Consider the following 21,046-nt stretch of genomic DNA (forward strand, 5'->3'; position numbering starts at 1 on the left):
GTCTGATCAAGAGGAGATAATTATGAAAAATGCTGTTGTCACACTTTGTGCTTAGAAATAGAGTTAATCTGTCACGGGTGAACTGTGGTCTGTGGAGCTCCACTCAGCTCTGGCTTCAGACTGGAAAATATTGGAAATAGAAAAATGTGCATCAAAGTTCAGTAGGACAGGAAATAGTCTTTGTGAAAGGATTACAGCTGTGCTGTCAAAACTACATTATTGTGAGGAATGATTTGCCTTTCTTTTGAGCTGTCACAGGGATCCATCTAGTGATGTTTTAAGATAATAATAACAAACCAAAGTAGATTCAGCTTTCATTTATTCACTGTCACACCTGTGAATCTTTGAATTCGCTTTTTTTATTTTCACCAGCCTTGAAAGTCCAATGTCTTTCATGTTCGGTGCCCATCACTTTTCCCTGCAAGTTTCCCTGCAAAGCAATGCAAATCAAGCTAAGACTGTTTTGTTTGAGTTGGACTAGTATTATCAATGTACTGACTTAACTTTGGAACAGCCTTTTACACTCCAAGATGACTGTGTCCCCATAAAATGCCATGCTTTCTTTGCAGTGGCATGAGAGACATGCAGAATATTAGTTTGGCACCGAGACGTTCTTGTAAACTAAAGGTTTCCATGTTTGATCCTTGCATGTGATGTCCTTGATCAAGACAGTGCTGACAGCTTACAGATCAAAACACAACAGGGTGATAACTGAGCACAGAAACAAAGATCAAGAAACTGGCATTGTCAATAAAACCAGACAAAGTACAATCACAGTAAGAGAGGAGCCAAAACTATCTATATAAGGAGTATGTTTTGAATTTCTCATAGAATTACTCACTCAGCCATGAACAAACCTTTTGAATGAGAGGTCAAGCATCTTCAACTAACCTTCAACCAACCTACTTGATTGATTAAAGCAGTTGATTCTTTTTTTCTCCATTTATCTCAACCTGGATGACTGAGAACCTACAAAGAGATAAACATTTAATGAAAGACAAATCTTCTAGGAAACAATGTAAAAAAGTTAAAATCTTCCTAAAATTTCTAACTAGGTCAGAAATAGCAGCTTAATGCCTGTCGATTTATCTGTTTCAGGTTTTGTGTTTTATTCTGAACATATTGAGTGCATTAGCACAGTTCATAACATACAGACAAATTAATTACAAACTCATGGAGCTGCCAGGCAGGCTAGATAACAACGGAAATCTTAATATAAACATTGACTCAGAGTATAATCATTTAGTGGCACTGGAGTTATCCATCCATTCATCGCTGTAAAAGCAGGTGTTCCTGAAAACTAATGAACCAAGGACTGAGAGGTACTTTCTCCAGGTTGAATGAATCAATGTAAATAGAGAAAGAGGCTTTAGGGATGTGTTGGGGCATGCATAGGGGGTAGGGGGTGTCAGATATGACTTACAGTCAGAAGAATTCCCATAAACCTATAAAAGACAAGACATGCTTGGAGAAGACAATTGAATACTGAAATACGATTGCAGGCTGATATAAATATTTGACTCAGAGACCACAATTCACGTTTTTTCAGTGTTGAACTCGCTATTTAAATGAAATGAAATCTCACATTTGTAAGTTTATTTTAAAATCACAAGCATTGTTGTTTCTTTGTCCAATGATTTTCATCAATTTGCACTGCCTTTGCTATCACTTACATGCGGGAAAATGTTTAATGTAGCTTAGCATAAGAGACGTGTTTCATGCATTGTTTTCATTTCGATTAAATATCATGATTAAACTGTTTTGTTGTAAAAGTTTTGTGTGTTAACTTCCAGGTTTTAAAGTGGTCTGCTTTCTCGTGTGAGAACCATGATGTACTTGTTAAGATGGGCAGCTTTCATTTGGACTGTGAATTTCATTCCTTCCACTTCAGGAATGGCGGTGAGCGAACAAACAAGTAAGTGTGTTTGTTGTCATCAGCATATGTCTTAAGTACCATTTTGAAAATTATTTCAGGATAAAAGTCCAGGTTGCGCATCTGCTAAATATTCTGTTTTCAGCATAAAGTTTTATTTATAAAACTTATCATGTCTCATCAATTTATTACAACGTCTTTAATATGTTATGATTAAAACATATTTGTTCCTCTTTAGATAGACTTCTTTAAGGTTAAATTTAATCCACAAGCAGATAAAGAATAGCTTTCTTTTTTAAAAATTTTTTTAGAAAACATTAATCTCTCACAATTGCTTTTCACTTTTCACTATATCATGACTGGAGGAATCTATCTGATGTGTTTGAGAAAGTCTTGGTAAAGTGTGGTGGGACTATCAGAATTTATTAAACCCCTGTCCTTTTAGTTTAAAATAAAGCACACTGAGAACTGCCTTCAAATTAAATTGCAAAGCCTTTGCTGTGTTTTTGAGTTAAAGATAAAGTTTTAAAGGTCATAGAAACATTTTATTGACTTTCTACTCTGCACTATTTTTAAAAGTGAAACGGAGATTGCTGTCAAAATGAATTTATGACTCAATCTATCGCTTAGTCAGACTGGTCAAAAATATGAATGGATTCATTATGATCAACATCTTTGTGGTTTTCCCTCAGGTGACCCGTGCCCCGCTCTGAATGTTGAGGATCACAGGTTTTCCGATATTCTAGATCGTCCCCTGGAAATCAGAGGTATGTTCTGAGCGGACTGCTTTGTGAGAAATAACAACATTGGTTTGTTCAAAGCTGGTGACAATTTACAATGCTGTTTGCAGGATTCGATCTCACAGAAAAGTTTCTTCTCCGAAAGGGAACGACCACAGAAGACCTGCCGTCCTTTCGCTTGGGTAGCAGTCCTCTTATTAAGCCAACAAAGTGAGTGGCATCCTCTGCTATGCATAAATATGCTTTTCAATTTATTTTCTGCATCATCTGGGTTCAGGTGTTGTACACTGGTTCCTTCTGACATTTGATGGTAACTCAGGAAGACTGGATGCATGTCAGCTACGACCCAGGAAACATCTATCTTTCTTCTCTCTTTCTCCAGCTGTGGCTCTACCGCAGCATGAAGGCATGCTATCTGTTGTGTTGAGGCAGATGAGGGTTTAAATTTACGTTCCACTGATTTCTGTGATGTTCTAAAGAAAAGGCCATACCTGGATTTCATGAAATGGTTGAATTCAGGCAGCCCAGGTGTACCGCGCTTAGAACAAAGGCTTGATTTGCTGCGGCTAATAAGGACAAGCTGTGAGGTGAACTGTTAGAAGGGGAATAATTTGAGCCAAATTGGTATATACAACGTTTATTCTAGAAATCTCCCAAGGGATAAAGTGGAATATAAAGGAGTGGAAAATAAAAGTCTGAACATGGATAATACGACGGAATAATAAAATAAGCATATAATTGACGTACTAAAGCACTACTTAGTGATGACCTTTATTCCTCTGGTCAGTGGGGGGGGACAGGCTTTTTGATTCACTTGGTTTTAATAATATAGTAGGGATTTGAATTTGATACAATATTTATCAAAGCCTATTATGCTTACAATAGTACCGTCAGCCGTATCAAGACAGGCCAGCGGAAAACACGGACCTGCAGAGGTTCAGCTTGAATTTGATGGTTTGGATTTTTAAAATGATGTATATTTTGATATGTTTGTCGCTTCCTGTCGTGAGGCTGTTAAACACTGAAAGAGAACACTTTGTCAGTCTTCCACGGGGAGGGGTTATATTTAGCGTTTTTACATGACACGCGATTGTAAACATTTACTGCCACTCACTCGCTGGCTAGAATCTTTTAGCAAGGTGATTTGCGATCTCCTTCCCTGTTCAGTCAGCCAGCTGAAAATATATTTACCTCACCCCTTCCCTTCCTTAGTCTGGGCCTGTAGCACAAGAAGATGCTGGCTCTCAATGACACTGCTGACAGTGTCATTGGTTATGGGGGCAACACCACGATCCTTCTCATTTCCAATTATCTAAGTACTTTGACAGGTGATACTGCATGTCAGCTGAGGAGGGAACGCTGGGGCAATTGCACGAAGCGGGAGGCCCCTCTGTCCCTGCCAAAGGCACTAAAACATCACTCACTTTGCTCACAGGATATGTGGCGCGAGATGTTGAACTCTCTAGATCTGGATAATGTTTTGCCAGCTCCTTGTGCACGATTTCACAATGAAGTGCATAGATTGGAGCTGACACAGTCAGGGAACATTTGTTGGGTGACAAATTACACTGCAAAACATAGTATGTATTCGTAGCATGCCTCCATGTAGTATTAAAGTTCTGTCGTTGCTGTTGAATATCTGCTTGATATTTAATTAGCTTGGTGAAATAGTGGTTAATGCAGCTCAAGTTTCTTTTTCTTCTTCTTCTTCATCTTCATCTTCTTCGTCTTCTTTTTAGCTTGAGTATTCCAAACACACACAAAGCAGGTGAAATGGCCATGGCCAACAGGTGTGACAGTGATTGTTTGTCTTTCTGCAGCTGAATTTCAATTCAGGATTGTGTCCTTCACATGCACCCCACAATGAAGGCTCCAATGTATGCTTCGTTTCTGTCACAGCATTTAACAAGATCAATTGCACAATGCCGATTACTTATTTTGTTTTCTTGTCTCAAAATAGTGTCCATTGAAATAGTTGTATCTCAACAGCTGCGAAATGAGACAACTGGGTTAAAAGTTCCCACAAAAAACAAATAGATTGTTCAGTTAAACTAATTAAAGTGTCACGTTTCATTTCTGTTCCTATAATGCTGCTTCCACAACCACGATGAAATGTACATGCTATTATTACTACTAATACCATCATACAGCTTTAACTACAACCAGGTTTATTTCTTTTACTGCAGCTACTACACCACAGATTGTCCTAACAATTAAAATGCACTGCACAGATTTTACTACAACAACTATCTATTAACTGATCAGATCCACCAGTCGGTGTTGCAGGGTGACAGGCCTAGTGTCACATGATTGAATGAAGGAGTTTGGTAAAATTATAATTTAAAAAAGTTAAATGCATCCTTTGCTAGATTTGGCCCATGATTTGTCTTTCTGCCGTCTTGAGCCTCCAACCTACGCAGGGTGTACCCTGACCATTGTCCAGTGGTGTCTGGATTATGATCTAGCCTTCCTGTGACCTTACAAAGAAGAAGCAGTCATTTTAAAGATTAAAGCAAATAAATGTTATTTTTTTAAAAATTCCCCATTATCACTTCCTTTGAATGAGACAACAATGTTTCATTATGCGGTTAGTGGGTTTGGAATGCTGACTCTCATCAGTGCAAGTAGTGACAAGTAAACGGTTGAATGGAGAATGATAATCTACTTTCATTATGTGTAAGTGCCAAAGGTAAACTGCAGTACTTTTAAAATGTGTAAAGGATGAATTAAGACTGAGATGTGTTGTTTATGTCTGTAGCTTCACTGGTTTGCGACTGTTGTGTCAGTTACTTAATCATGTGGATTTACTGCAATCCATACTGTGAATCTGACTGGTCTCAGGCCAGGTACAGCTTTAAACAAACTTACTGTTAAATCAACACTCAGGTATTTTAACTTGTGTCTACGCAGGGGTGTGTGGAAGACGACCAAGTTGACATGAACAGTTCATGAATGTACATTTGGGCAGAAATTAATGAATAATTTCATATTGAGGCGTCAAATTCATTGACAGCATATAGCCATAGTAGCACATTACACGCATCTAAATATTTACCTACAGCATATGTCTGCAGTGGAACATTTATATGCACACAACACACACATCACAGCAACACACATCCACACAGATTTTTTTTTTTTTTTAAAACCTAACCCACAAGTGTGGTTTAGATTTGACCTGTTCAATGGCATCCTGCTTTCATTTTGGCAAGCACAGAAAGTCCTCATACAGCTAAGAGGAAGCTCTTACACTCACTAGCATGAATGATGTATCTAATGCATAGACAGACATCACTGAGCCCACTTTTATCCAACGGAGGATTAGGTGTGAGGATGTGAGCCAACTACACTACTATTTGAGATTTGATTGTTTTAGCCTAAGTAATCTGATTCCTTTGTCTCACTTTAAAGAATCCTCCTGGATAGAATGTCTTACAAGGTAGGACACTAAATCCGCTTCCGGGAGATTCTCTACCAGGCCGGTAGTGTTGCTGTGACATGCTGTCAAACTAGTGAGTCTGATTATAAAAAGGCTAGCGTCAGCCAAGCAATATGCATGGTCAAAGAGATGTTCCAACCATGGTGATAACTTCCAGAAAGCACATGTCCCTTCCTCGTAAAAATGGAATTAGTTTTGATTATAACTCTGCTGGCAGCTGGGGTGTTGCCCTGTGATCTGCTGTTCTGCTCCTGATTATGGACATGAAGTGGTTTTTTAAATATGAAGCAGAAGTAATTCTCTCCTAAAAGACACTTTACTAAAGAAGATGTTTCTTTGCTTTCCTCATCTGCTTTGACAACTATACTGTTCTGGCTTGGGACTCACTACTATCACTACTCCACACTGCAGGATCCAAGCCGGAATCTAATTTAAAGTCAGAATGCATATAACTCTAAAGATGCTGATTCAGCAAAATCACACAGTATATTTAAAAATATACAGTACTTTGCTACTTTGGCATCAGAGTGGTTAAAGTGAACGCAGACATATTTTGGCTGATCATTATCACTCATAAACATGCTGAAGGTATTCCAAAGAATCAGTAAATGTGTCAAACCCACATGACCTCCGCGAGCACAACGGGGTCACTCAACCCTTGACCCTTAGTGATCATTTTCACAGCGCTCTAGACCGACTGTGTTTTGAAATAAGAGCAGACTTAGTTGGAGACTTTGCATCAAGCGTGTGACCTTCAGGGCTCAAACAGAAAGCAGCTCAGAGGTGTGTGCTCCACAGAGGAAGTTACAGCGTACTGTTCATGCTTATAGAATATTTAATGTTTTTTTTCTTTTGGTTATCCCCTTCCTCTTATAAAAACCTACAATAAAAACAGAGAATGTATGTGTAAATATTGAAAAATTCTGTATTGAGTGGATTCTATGAATCCTAATTTTTATATATTACTCTGCCTCCTCTTATATTGATTCGCTGCTGAAATAGTCATCGAGCCCTTGGGCAACAAATAACCTTCTTTTGCCTCCCACAGAAGCATTTAATTTTTCAAGCTTTAACCTTGTATATTTATCATTTTAGTCATGTACCGTTTACACTGAAATCTGAAAGAATTTAAGGGACACAATAGAAGAGGATATGAAGCTCAGAGAGAACAGGAGATGATATATTGGAGTGAAAACTAATTTCCAACCTGTCTGAGAAAAGTCTCTCTCTCTCCCTCCCCAGGCTGAATGCTGCCTTCTCGGTGACCTTATCATTGCATTATTATTATTTTTGCTGATCTTGATTTATTATGTTTATGCTCTTCCACGTTTGACTGTTAATCTATATCTAGAGTGTAGAGGTAAGGCTAGGGTTAGAGTGATTTTGAAGGGTACAGTGTTTTGCTGTTCTTTTTACGCCATGTATGAAATTTGGAAACGGGAGGGATGTGGGTGTGGGGGCTGAGAGTTACGGACTAAGCTGTAATTCATATGAGGGGATGTGATTTGAATATAATGTTGTTTTTTCCATCCATATGCGACATTTTCGCTGTACATTTTCTGCCAGAATGCAGAAGCTGTGAAATGTTATTTGACTTTACAGAGCAGCTGAGGTCACACATATAAATGTAGCGCTGGACTCGGTATCACCTCTGTAACTGTAACACACAGCATCTCTGCGAGGTAAGAGATTGGCTGCCATGACGTTGGATCAATTTCTATATGTTTTCATTATGCCAATGATAGGGAAGCTAGTATAAAATTCATCAGGCCAAATGGAATCACAATTGTCAGGGATTATTTATGTGAAAGACTCACTAGTAAGAAGATACTGAAACATTTTATTGAGCATTAAAGCTGATTGGCTGCTTCATTTTATCGATGGAATGCCTTCATACAATTTCAATATGGGAAAGTTTGACTTTATTATCCTTCATTTTCATGATGTCTTAATGAGTTTCATTCTCAGTGAGATGGTAATTTGATTTAATGTTTATTTAACTTTTTTAGAGTAATATTTCCAAATGGGCTTTCAAGCGAGTACTCCCTAGTCACCATCATCCGGGTTAGAAGAACTACAAAAAAAGACCGTTGGTACCTTTGGCGGATATTCGACTTATCAGGAAGCAGTCAGGTGGGCACTGCTATATTTTATTCATACACATAAAAGTTTGAGTATCTAGAAATATTATTAAATTATAATGGGTGTGATAGAAAATTACTTGTAATCTCCTCTTTGCACCACAGATATCCATTGTGGTTGATGGTGGCATGAAGGCAGTGGAGTTTTCTTACCAGGGCCTGCAAAGGAACACCCTCCGCTACACGTTTAAGAGCCGTGACCTGCACGCCCTCTTTGATCGCCAGTGGCACAAGCTGAGCATTTCTGTGCAGAGCAACATTGTGTCTGTTTACATGGACTGCAAGCTAATAGAAAGGAGACTCACAGAGGAGAGGGACAACACCAATCTCGGTGTACGGACTCTCATCACCACACGAATGGAAGACGGACGGCCTGTAGATGTATGTCCCACAAAATAATTGTTTTCTTTGCAAGATTTTTTTTCTGCACATATCTAGTGATTTTTCATCTACAGACATTCCACCCTAGATTGAAAATGTTGAAAACATATTCCAAGGGCATATTTTCTTTATCTGTGTTAATCTTCTATTTTGTCACTTGTGATAATGCTAATTCTCATTGATTCCCAAAAGCCAAAATAAATTAATAAATAAATAAATGTCATCATCGATTTAGGTCATCTATTGCCTCTGAGTAAAAACTGACAAGTAATTTTGCATTCCAAATGATTTGTTTTGATGTAATTTATTAAATCTAAAGAAAAACAGTTACAACTCCTGCAGAATTTGAATTCTTTTCTGATATTATACTTCAGGTTTCTAAAATCATGTATTTAAACCATTGACAACCCTAAGACTTTTTGGAGTTAAAGCAGCTTACAGTTGAACTGTCTCTGAAGCTGTGGAACAGAAAAGAGGAGCTTTATGATGATGAAACTATTATGAGATCGTGAAACGGTCTCTTAATGAGAACTCTTCTCCACAGATTGAAATGAAACAGATTCTAATCTACTGCGACCCTTACATGGCTGAGATGGAAAATTGCTGTGAGCTCCAGGAGCCAAAGGTAAAGTGATCCTACAGTAAGAACATTCACATTTTATTGTAATAAAAATACTGGATGTAATGAGTAGTTAGTATTATTACACTACTTTATCATTTATAATAAAGAAATATATTTAATACATTTTTGCTTTCTTTTATATTTCAGCAAAACTCCAATAATCTAAATACTGTTCAACAGATATGGAAATAATTGAGTGTTTCTGTTTTGTTTTTTGTATATGAGGCGGTGCATCCCCTGATAGAAACAGAGATCTTCCACCAGTATGAAATCAATAAGCTAGTCTTACAGGGATTCCACATGGAGGTGTCATATGGCCCCTTTCCATTCCATGTCTCCATAAACATGCTGTGATGTCAGTGTAAAGTTACTGTCACAACCTTGAGCAGGAAAGTGTCTGCTTAGTCCTCAAACTTTGATGTTTACCTCATAAAATTTATTTAGCATTGTTTGCAAGTACAAATTTATATCAGCTTTCTTGATATACTGTATGTTGCATTACAGTTGATCTGGGTTTCTTTGACATGTAGCAAACATGACAAAGGCCTAAATGGTGACTTTTTTTCCCCCCCTATTGATCCAGTGTGAATCCAAGAAGACATTTAATGGGACTTCCCCTCCCCTGGTTACAGCCCAGCTCCCACAGATGCTGTCTCAGCTGGACTCGCCATCAGCTGACAGATGTCCATGTCCAGCTGAAAAGGTAAAAATCAATTCCACACTACAAGGGAATCTAATTGATGAAAAGTAATGGTTATTGAAATCTAACCAGCACTGATTTAAACTGTGTGCAGTCAATCATTTAAAGCAAGTTAAAATGCATTTATATCAATGGGTACTTTCCTTGGATTGTCATCAAAGGCAGTGTAGCTATTGTATATTACCTCCATTATGTTATACTGTATATACTGTATATATATATATATATATATATATATGTTGACAGAAACTTAGAAAATCCAAAGACTTTCTTATAGCTACAAATAGTTATGTTGGATTGAAAGGCAAAAACACACCTGAAAGCTTTGATGGTACAGCTCAAAGGTGATGTCCAATTCCACACTCAACTTTTTATGTATTTTATATTTTGTACAAACAGCATATAGGAACCAATCCGACAAATAAACCATCAAACTAGCAAATAAGAATTAGACCACAGGGTTCTACCATGTATTACGTAAATATGTCAGCCATTCATATAAGTAGAAATGGATTTTAGATACTAGAAAAGGGTTTGATACTTTACCCAAACACAATACTTCTGCATTTTTATCCTAAAATCAAGGGTTACATTTGCTGGTGTACTGTACTGTAGAAAAGTGGTCACCAATTAGGGACCTGCTGAACAAATCTGGACTCTAAGGGTTTTCCATGTGGACTGCGAGGCTGTGACCTAATGGAAACTATAGGCTCATTGTTAGGTCTGGTATTAACATTTGTCAACAAAGGGATTGGCTAGATTTTACGTCACTGGGCAAAGGTCCCACTGATGTCACAGGAAGAATGTAAAGCATTGTCTCGGTCAGCATATGGCAACATTTTATTTGGTGCAATGTTTATGTTGATTGAATCTCAGCCAGATGACTGGGATTCAAATCCTGGAGATTTGAATCTTCATTTTATTGTTGTTTTTTTAATCAGTTCTGCATTTTTTATGTTTTATAGCATTATTATTACTATCTTTTTTTTATTGCAGTCATGGTTTAGAGTTTTGGGCCAGAGGCCTCAACAGGGAAGGAGGACCAACTCACTGAACCTCTTGGAATATTAATTAAAACCTGCATTGTACACTTTGCTGAAACTTCTTGAAAAAACGTGTTTGTTTTTTTCATTTTCTAATAACAACTGCAGCCTTTAGCGTCTTCCTATATATGCGTCACCTTTGGAAATAGTTTACAGCTTTTATCAATAATTATAATGTATGTACTATACTGTATGGGTATCATAACACACTTTAAATGCCAAGAAAAGCCAGTTTTGACAGCAAATATAGTACATCATAGAGTAATTGGCTAGCAAACAAAAACAGTATTTTAACCACAGGTGAACATGCAGATGTTGCAATCACTGCAGAGTACAGAAACCTGCAAGATAAGATGGACTGATCCATTTTCATTCTCACAAGCGGTTGAAATACAGTACGCCCTCACACATTCGTGCATTAAAGCCTGCAACTTCACCTCGTCGTGGATTTTTGGTAGGCAGTCACGTGATACCGTGTGCGCATTCTATTGGCATCAGGAAGTGCACTCGGCTCTGTGAGTCTCGGACTTACATAAGACAAAAAAGTGCTTTAAACAGTCGATAAGTGTGTGAAAAGGTAATACAGATAGAAGGTGGTTTAATATTGGTATGGGGAGGGTTAGAAATGTTTAAATTACTGTAAATAATAAAATAAATAGTTTGTCACTCTATCGCAGAATTCATTAATCGCATGTGGTTCCTGGAACGCATTAATTGCGAGGAAGGAGGGCGCACTGTATTGTGATTGTCAGTGTTTGTGTGTTTGTGTGTTCATCTGTTAGTCTGTCCATTCGTCCATTAGTCCACCAAATATCCTCGCAACCATTGCAGATAGAAAGATGAAACAAATAGCATATTACTCGGACGGCAAAGGGGATGATAATGAGATGATGACCTTGACCTTGAAAAAGCTAGATCAAGGTCAAATTTCAACTTTTGTATTCTCAGGAACTGGATAAGATAGAAAGACGAGGGAGAAGGCCAGTGTGAGTAAGACCATAGATCAAAGCTAGTGTTTTCATCTATGCAAGTAGGCCAGAGTAAAATTTTGAATTCAGGGGTGTCGAGGAATGTTGCAGTCTGTGACTGCCTTGGTTCTAGTTTGTTTTCTGTTCCCACACACTCTAATCATCTTAACGGAAGCTCACCAAGAGAGCAGCTAACAAAGCTGAAACACAATAATCACACATCCTCTGTATACGTTGACGTCCTAAATGTTTGTGAAGAGGAGTTATGTAATGCAAGTGATCTTTTAATTCTCATGTATACTTTGTGTACAGGGAGACCCTGGTGTTCCAGGAGTAGTTGGACTTCCAGGACAAAAGGGGGACAAAGGAGAAAAGGTATGGACAGTATTTAATGAATTTTGAAATAAGCAGTTTCTTCTTTAAGGAAACATTCAAGGGTGAATGGAATGTTCGTGGTGCAATTTAGTTCCTGCAGTAGAGGAGAAGTGTGTGGGCCAAACTATCGTCAATATCCACTGTAAGTCATACATAATGCAGGAACACTGATTTAATCATAGGGAGTATTATCACTAGGCCAGTGTGTTGTGCCCCTTATTGTAAATGGCCAGACCTTAGCTCCCAAATGATAATCTGCTGCTGCAGATTTTCTCTGTGAAGGATACCACCGGCTTTGCTTGACGGCTGCGTGTCTAAATGTGTGAGAGAGCAAGACCCTGTTAGAAAAATTTACACTTCCTCCTGAAGCCATTGTCAGAAGAAGAGTGACACACCTGTCTTCAAAGAAGCAAATCTCTGTGGTGTCTGACAATTTTCAGAAGTCAATGTCCTCTAGACATTCTACCATACAATTACCTTCACAAGATGAAGTTTTTCCTAAATCACTAAAGGTGTGTGAGTATGGTGGGAATCAGACATTTGTCGTATTATTTATAAAATTAAGAATTGTTCGGAAAGGTGAGAGCCTGTGACAGCTCAATAGACGGTGGAAATTTAAATGGTAAATGCCTTGTCCCTGAAAATTGTAGGTGTGTATTGATTGGAAGATGACAAAGAAGATTAAAAAAAACCCATCAATGTCAGGACAAAAAGTGTTCCCTAGCTGTCAGAGCAAAGTTAAGAAAAGCACCAAGGGAGAATGTGCTCAGCTATGGTTGGAATTTATAGAGTTGAACAGATGGTGGCTCTTTACTGTACACCTATAGGACCACAAGGCTTTTGGGGTCAGGTCCTAATTAACATGACTACGCTGTTGGATTAAAATCTGCAGGATGTCTGCTACCCTTTTTTTCACTTATTCCTGGAAGATAGAGTGTATATGTATGTGTGCTGTCTGGATGAGTGCAATTATGTTGTATTCTACGGGTAAACACCAGGAATTGGAATTTTTTAAACCTTTTTTTAAAGGAATAAATTGTATCGCAATGACTACAGGTACATCCAATAATGAAACTGGATCAGTGAATGTTAGATTTTACAAAAGGCCTGATGTCTATCCAACGAGACTCTTAGTAGGCATGCTTTATTTAAATCTTGCTCAGATTGTCTTTCATTGTAAGCTTTCATGTTAAGTTGGTTAAACATGGTTTAAGATCAAATTCCAGTCTATTTTTATGCTTGTCAAGGTCATAATGTTTCCACCAGCATTTGTTTGTTTGTTTCATTCTTTGTTTTGTTTGTTTCTCTTTTTGTAAAATGTCAAAATACAACAAACAAATTAACTATTTTCAGTTAAATTGGTGGGAAAAATCTAGAATTTTATCTAGAGTTTTCAAGTTGTATTACTTATCAATATCTGAACATTCAAAATTCATCGAAAAGAATCCATAAAATATAATGTAAAATATAATCCATAAAAATTACATGTATTTATGATGTTAGTGTATCTGAGTGTGTTTAGTGTCCTTCTGATCCAGACAAAAATCCATTTACCTTTTATTTTTTACTAGAAGTGTCCAACAAACAGCTGTTTTTTTTTTACCACGCTCCTGCTCTTCTTTTTCTATTAGTTCTATGAATCATATGTAGTGCTATGAGTCATACTGTTAACATCTGAAATCTAATTTCAAGTCTTCAATAAATCAATACTTGACACCATTATTTTAGTGACTGAAGACCAAAATTCATAGCAAATTCTATTACAGGCCCGAACACTGAATCAATGAAGTTAAAGGAAAACCTGATCAGGGCTTCACTTTCCAGACAAGGATCTCTAGTTTGGTCTTGGAAAACAGGACTAATCAGATGGTGACAGCACGCCACCATTAACCCTCACAAAACTTTATTTTAGTCATTATCATACTGATCGTCGATCCATTGTGTGGATTAAAAGAATGTTCCGGTAACTGACTTGTATTTCAGATGGATGTTAAAACATAATGATATCATTCAGTCTGTATGGTTACTATGGTTGATGGGTTGAGAATGTGTTATCATTTGGTGTATACAGTATATATTACTATTTGTTATATGACGGATGAGAATGTCTAACCTGAATTGTGAATTTATCCAACTTGTGTCTTCAAATGTTTGTCATCATCTTTCACCTTATCCCTTTGTGGTTGGAGCATGAGCTGTGAACCTGAAAAACAAAACAAAATACTCTTACTCATGTTAAATCGCTGCATTTGATAAAATGATAAGCAAAATAATTAATAATAAATAAAGGACTGCTCTTCTGTAGCTAGTTCAATATTTAGTGAAAGGACAAAGCTGTCATGAGATCATTTCATTTACTGTGTACATGACTGATCAACCTAGTCGAAAGAGTTTTTGGTGACACTTGAACAAATTGAATATGAGTCATCTTGGTTTAGCTCTATTAAAAGTTATGACAGAATAATCCATCAGAGTGAACAAACATCTTAAGACAACAAAATGCTGCTGATTATCAAAATGTCTTCACATCTCACAGGAATTTCAAATATTCATATGAACCCACCACTGATCGAAAAGCAAGAAAAGTTGCGTGAACTGAGCAACATTAATTGTTACAGTACATTTTTTGGAATGATGCACATCTGCCAAAGTTTATTTTACTCATATTGATCCCTTATCTACTTAAATGTGTCTGTGAATGTGCAACAGCAGTGCACTCTTTTAAATGTATTTTATTATACATGAAAGGGGCAAAAACTCCAGCAACTGATGCAATTACCTTTCAATTAGGGATATAAGAATTTGTTTGAGATTAAAAAGTAGTCAGAGTATACTTATTAGCAATTTAGCTTGACTTTGTAGAGATTAATCAGACATCTTGTGCAATTTGGAACATTTGAAGCACCCACAATGGCAACTATGGGCCACTGTTTGTGACCTGCAGAGAGGGCTTCTTGGGGAAGTGTGTGTGGATTAGTTGGCTGGGTAACTCCAACAAAATGTACTATCCTGCATTACAGTCAGGGGTTGATGGAGAATTGTAGTCCAATGCAAAGGGATTAAACTGCTATGATTAATCCAGAATCCCTAAGGAAATTAAAAAGATAAGGATTGGGTTATAAGAATGCAGCTTACTTGAAAGGAAATCCATTTTCTACGGCCTTGCACATAAACCCTCGTATTACTAGATTTACTGCTCCTGCATGTACATGCAAAATAATAAAACACAGACATAATGGTGAAATTAAAACTTCTCCCCTTTTACAACAGCCTTAATTTGTTTTTGCACCATTTACAACTCTACTGCCCTTTTGGCTTGTGTTTTCAATTAGTACCCTCCAATTCAATTTACACCCATTGTACTTGCAAAAAGAATAAATCCAGGAACTTCACTCGATGTAGTTTATTATTCACACCAAAGTCAGAACTTCCATTGTTCCTGTTAGAACTACCTGTATAGAAATATTTTTATCTTTTCAAGAAAGGTTTTGTATCCAAGGTTGAACAAATTGAAATGAGAGCAGAATAAAAGAAACGTCCTGTAAAACATGCACGTCATTGACATTGTATTCACTGGCAGCTTTGAAGTCCTTGGGAACAAAATCTTTTTGTATTCTTAGTATTGAATCAATTCTACATGTATGTATAAAAACAAAGTCTATGAAGTTGTCAAGAATATTCTTGACAATTGATTTGACTTGACTATTCTTCCTTAAATAGACAGACATCTCATGGTTCTAAACAAAAGCTCATGCATTCTAACAAACAGAGCTAGAGATGACATGTGACTATGAATGTGTAGGTTTTGTGGGGGTTTTTCCTTTGAAGCAAAATAGTGCAAAATCTTCCCTTTTAATGATATTGTTCGGTCTTAGGTTTTCTTCCTTTTCCTTAAAAAAAAGGAAAAGAAAAAAGAAAACATTTGAAATGACACAGTGAGCAATGTTCAGGTTTGTGCTTTCCAGTTGTTAGGAAATACTATCCCTTTCTGCAGCTGCTGAGCCACTGTGTCAGGAGGAACATCAGGAACAGCTGTAGTAGCAACATCACCGGCAAAACAATGAGTCTTGATAAAGCTAGCCACTAACGTGTGAATGAAAAACCTTTCTCTAACTACTCTGTGTTGTTGCCTTGTTTTTGATTTGTTTTTATTTTCTTCTTTTCCTCTTTTTTCACCACAGGGGCAAACAGGAGAGGCTGGCTCCCAGGGAAACCCAGGACACAAGGTAGACTACTCACCAATCTCAGTACCCCCCAGTGTTTTTCTAAATTCCGGTGACACAAACTCATTTTGTCAATCTTGTAAATCAAGTTAAGATTTCAAGCTGATTTTAGGTTTGTTTATTTGTGTGTAGCTTTCAGATGTGGTGAATAGCAGATGGCACTCTTTATTCAATGATTTATGGAGCCTGGGCTGTCCCTATCTGGGATGATTTTCTAACATCATTGGACTGAATCAGGAGCTTGCTTTGTGCTGACCCTATGACAGGGGCACAGAAAACTAAGCAATCTCAAAACCAAATTAAACAAGCTAGTGGGTGCCTGGTTGGCAATGCGTGAATGGTGCTGTTACAGAGATGGGTTCTGTCACAAGCAGTGGTGCTGCTGGTTTGGCTCAGCTTCCAGGCATTGGACACAGTTGGCAGTGTTCCTGGGTGGCAAGCCAGTAATGGATTGAATTATTTCTACTCGATGGTCAGGCTGAATACATGCAGGGGGCTGGATCTCTCTCTGTTTGCCTCAGTCTCAGTTATGCCCTCTTGGTAAACCTGTTGGACCTCTCTGCTGCTGGATGAAAACAGATTGCTTTCATGCCTTGATGGATATTTGATACAATACATATATATCTGTCTGCACCCACCCCTCTGATACTGACAGTTAGGAGTTGCAGACATTTAAATTAGGATATAAATGTTGAAAAATGGCTTGTTTTCAAGCTCTGTGTTGCTGTGATGGTCACAGTCCTTGAGAGTTGTGAATTTGCCTCCTGTCTGTTGAATTTTTTTTCAGTTTGGAAATGTCTTCAATACCTGTGTTAAACTACTTCTGTCAAGGAGGACCTCAACTAGGAAGCACCATTTATTGTGAAAACAACCCTACTTGTTGTTTCAGTGGCTTAATGTGACAATAGCTTAAAGTACTTTCATGAACAAGAGGTTGTGGGATAGAATAGGCAGCAATGGAAAATAACCACATCTACTATCTACTAGATATCTCATTGCTTTCAAGTGATCACTGGCATTGCACTGTGGATTGTACCAATAAATTACTGTTTCTGGATGTGTAAAATGGTTTAATCCTGGAGTTGTGTCCAGAAAATCCATTAATGACAATTTGAAGTCATATTTTTCTTATCCAATAAGCCTTGATGAGGCCCTCATCTCTCCAATGAGATGGGTTCCAGGAGCTCAAGCTATGATATTACACAAAAGCATACAAGACAAGTCTAGATCAGCAGCACCACAAGTAACATTGATGTCAACACTAATGTACAGAACCACAATTAGGAGTCCTTTGTCAATAAATAAAAAATAAATAAATAGTTTTTTAGGATGTACACAATGAGTGTTGATGTTAGTTTCTATTTCTAGCCCAGATAGAAGACTCTAGCAGTTAAGTTAGGAAACATTATTACTTTATTTAGCAGCGTACACAAAGATGAAAAAGAGGTTGAACAAGCTGAAGTGCCAAAAATTAGTTAACACCCTTCTTGTTGTCCATGCATTCTGAAATTACGGCACGGTGACATAGTGGGTAGCGCTGTTTCCGCACATCAAGGCGACTCTCAGTTTGAGTCCCGTGTGAGTCTGTGTGGAGTTTGCATGTTCTCGCCATGTCTGCGTGGGGTCAATCCAAGTTCTCCAGCTTCCTACCACCTCCAAAAAGATGCAGCTTAGGTGAATTGGTGATACCAAATTGCCTGTAAGTGTAAGTGTGTGTGTGCATGGTTGTCTGCTTACGTGTGGCTCCTCGGTGCACTAGCATCACGCCGGGAGTGTACCCTGCCTCATGCCCTCAGTCAGTTTTGGATTGGTGGGCCATGCAGTGCCGGAGCAGGTAATTGACGATGAATGAATGAAAAAATGTATTTCTGCTGGTTGGCTTAAAGTATTCATCTTAAAAGATGACTGATCCGCTCACTGAGGTCTGTGAAAACTGGTCTTGCATTCCATGAGCAGCCATCATAAAAGCTATCATTTGTCCAAACAGTAACCACAAATTTAGAGTTAGTAAAGATTTCAAATGAGAATTGAATTGTACAGTATTACTGTGCAGTGCTGTAGTATTGTGTAGTACGTTCTGAGACTGTAGCTGGGCCTTTTTCCAGACTTTATAGATAAACAAATCCAAATTGGCTTTTAACATGTGGTTTCCTTTTGACACTATAATACAGCACCTTATGTGGGTTTTGTGGGCCAACACCGTTCATGAATCTATAAAGGTTATACTCCAGTAAGAGATCCAACAAGTTCCAAAACATCTCATACATTTCTGGCAGAGTGTGTGGAAAGTAGAGGCTTGGTAGCTTGAGAAGAATCAGTAATCAGAAAGATATTTGTGGAAATAAGCCTCCAGCAGCTTATTCCCTGACAGCATATAATCTTACACATGCTATAGACTTTGCTGAAGCTGCATTGATGCACTGGGCTCACTAAGCAAACTTTATTGCTGGGAATTTGTTATCTAGGTCCTAAGCTTGTTTTTTCGTCAGTGCGGTCATGCTCCAAATGTGTGGTTCGTTGTCAAGCTGAGCTGTGAGTGCATTTTAGAGTCTGGTGTTTATCTTTATGACACCAATGAGTACACAATAAAAAGTTGTAGATACTTGTTCAGCGCAGTTATATTTACAGCTGACAAATGTCTGCCAAACCAGCTTAGTTTCCTCAGTATTTCTCTGCGCTTAAAAGAATTGCTCCTGTGATTGTTTGACCTTCATAATATGACTCTTTGAGCATGAATACCTACACCTACAATCCCATCCATGGAAATAAATATATGTAAATAAATAAATATTGGTAAGAACAAATGATGGATCAAATCTTGAAATGACAGTACATCTGCTAGTGTTGAAAATAGGTCAAAGTCTCCTGGAAATAAAACTATAATTTTGTTATCATGAATGTGCATAGTCCTTAAATTTTGTTAACAAGACTGTTGTTTGTCTGTATTTTTTTTTTTTTCTTATCTGAAACAAGACTCTGGGGTGATTAGTGTCACATGATGTATAGACATAGAACCCCTACAGGAAAATTGGTGATTTGTAATATTAGGCTATATACGTGCAGTTGATCTATCATGACTCAAGTGAGGTATATAAAGAGACGAGGCAGGAGAACATTTAATAGATGCATGTGTGGGTTAATGCATCTGTTGTCTTTTTTTAATAAGTGTAACATTAATGAAGTTTTTCTGGTCCTCTGTAATTTTGCATTGCAGCCAGTTTGATCACAATAACTTTTAGAAAGTAATTTGATATAAAATAAATGTTGCCGTCTTTCAACCCTTCTGAGTGTGAAAGTAAAAAAAAAAAATGAAGTATTAACTTTGAAGGGTCTTTTCTTTGCCTTTAAACTTTCCATCTTGTAATTACAGGGGGAACTTGGATTAGAAGGGCAAAAGGGAATCGATGGGAAGAAGGTAAGGACTACTATCTCCAGCAGACATATATTCCATACATAGCGCATCAGCCAGATCTAGTTTCGTCAGGGAATCAATTCTTATAGGCTTTTCATTTTCTGTGTGATGGCCTGGGGGTAGAAGCCCGGTTTTCTGTGTGGCTGTTTTCAGGTGCCTGTCATATCTGAAGTAAATCTAAGTGTGCTCCAGCACTCGATGTCCTTTTGCACTGAAATTAATTGATATGTATGCTGCTGTAGGCTTGGCATACTAATGGACTAAACTAATTTTTCAAATAGCACTGAGCCCCTTTTATGTCACTTCAGGTCAAACATAATTGACTTCTTCTAAATCTTGCTCTGGTGATGAGACTAATGTATGTAATGTAAAGTAATACAGGAACTAAAAGGTTTTTGTTCTTTATTTTCCTTAACTACATGCAGATTTCTTTGGAGTTAAACAACATTATTGTGGGCGAAAAATAATACACAATACTTTAAAGGGTTTGCTAAATCAAAGAAGGTGTTATTTTGTACAGAAAAATCCCTTGTTTGCCAGTCTCAGGAGATGGTAGCTGTGCAGATGGTCACTTTAAAATGGCTTTATAAACAGGGTTTTTTTCATCACCATCACCTTCCTGAGTGGACCAACAGCTGCCATAGAAATCAGCCCCCCTGCTGTACCTGCACTCTGCACTAACTGTAAGAAATCAGAGGGGAAAACAAGACACAAGTGTGAAAGTGAATGAAAATTGAATTATAGTCTAATACAGTGTATTTAGTAGGCGTAAGCCATCTCATTAAAGATTTACAAAACTAGCTGTTTAAAAAAGTGCTTACAATTTGTGAAGGGCAATAGATGTTTCAAAAAGTTGTTAGAATTCTGTAGAATAAGTTATCAGCATTGAGCAATGTAGTATTCTGTCAGTGGTAATGAGAATGAATTAAATTGTGAAGGGTAAAAGAAATTTACTTTGATGCCTTTGGTCTGCTGCTCTACAGTTACACGTGAAAACGGGAAACAGACACATGTGGATTCAATAATAGATAATGCACTGATGAATTGCTAGACTGGTATTGTTTTTGTTTTACCTTCTTTATTTTTGCCATTAAAATACTAATTTCTCACAAATCTAGCATGTAATTTA

At 37.6% G+C, this 21,046-nt stretch overlaps 1 protein-coding gene across 2 annotated transcripts in view; it reads left to right on the plus strand.

The window, feature by feature from the left end:
- The window catches only part of col19a1 (collagen type XIX alpha 1 chain), a 97,251-nt gene that overhangs the window by 1,182 nt on the left and 75,023 nt on the right, over positions 1-21,046 (plus strand). For both annotated transcript variants that reach the window (XM_068327644.1, XM_068327645.1), the window contains exons 2-11: positions 1,794-1,915; positions 2,566-2,640; positions 2,724-2,823; positions 8,062-8,185; positions 8,299-8,574; positions 9,119-9,199; positions 9,780-9,899; positions 12,220-12,282; positions 16,464-16,508; positions 19,876-19,920. In XM_068327644.1, the coding sequence (XP_068183745.1) occupies positions 1,828-1,915; positions 2,566-2,640; positions 2,724-2,823; positions 8,062-8,185; positions 8,299-8,574; positions 9,119-9,199; positions 9,780-9,899; positions 12,220-12,282; positions 16,464-16,508; positions 19,876-19,920 (1,017 nt within the window). In that variant the 5' untranslated portion in view covers positions 1,794-1,827. The remainder of the gene's footprint in view (positions 1-1,793; positions 1,916-2,565; positions 2,641-2,723; positions 2,824-8,061; positions 8,186-8,298; positions 8,575-9,118; positions 9,200-9,779; positions 9,900-12,219; positions 12,283-16,463; positions 16,509-19,875; positions 19,921-21,046) is intronic.

The sequence above is a fragment of the Antennarius striatus genome, chromosome 11 (assembly GCF_040054535.1).
Source record: "Antennarius striatus isolate MH-2024 chromosome 11, ASM4005453v1, whole genome shotgun sequence".
NCBI classification, from domain to species: Eukaryota; Metazoa; Chordata; class Actinopteri; order Lophiiformes; family Antennariidae; genus Antennarius; species Antennarius striatus.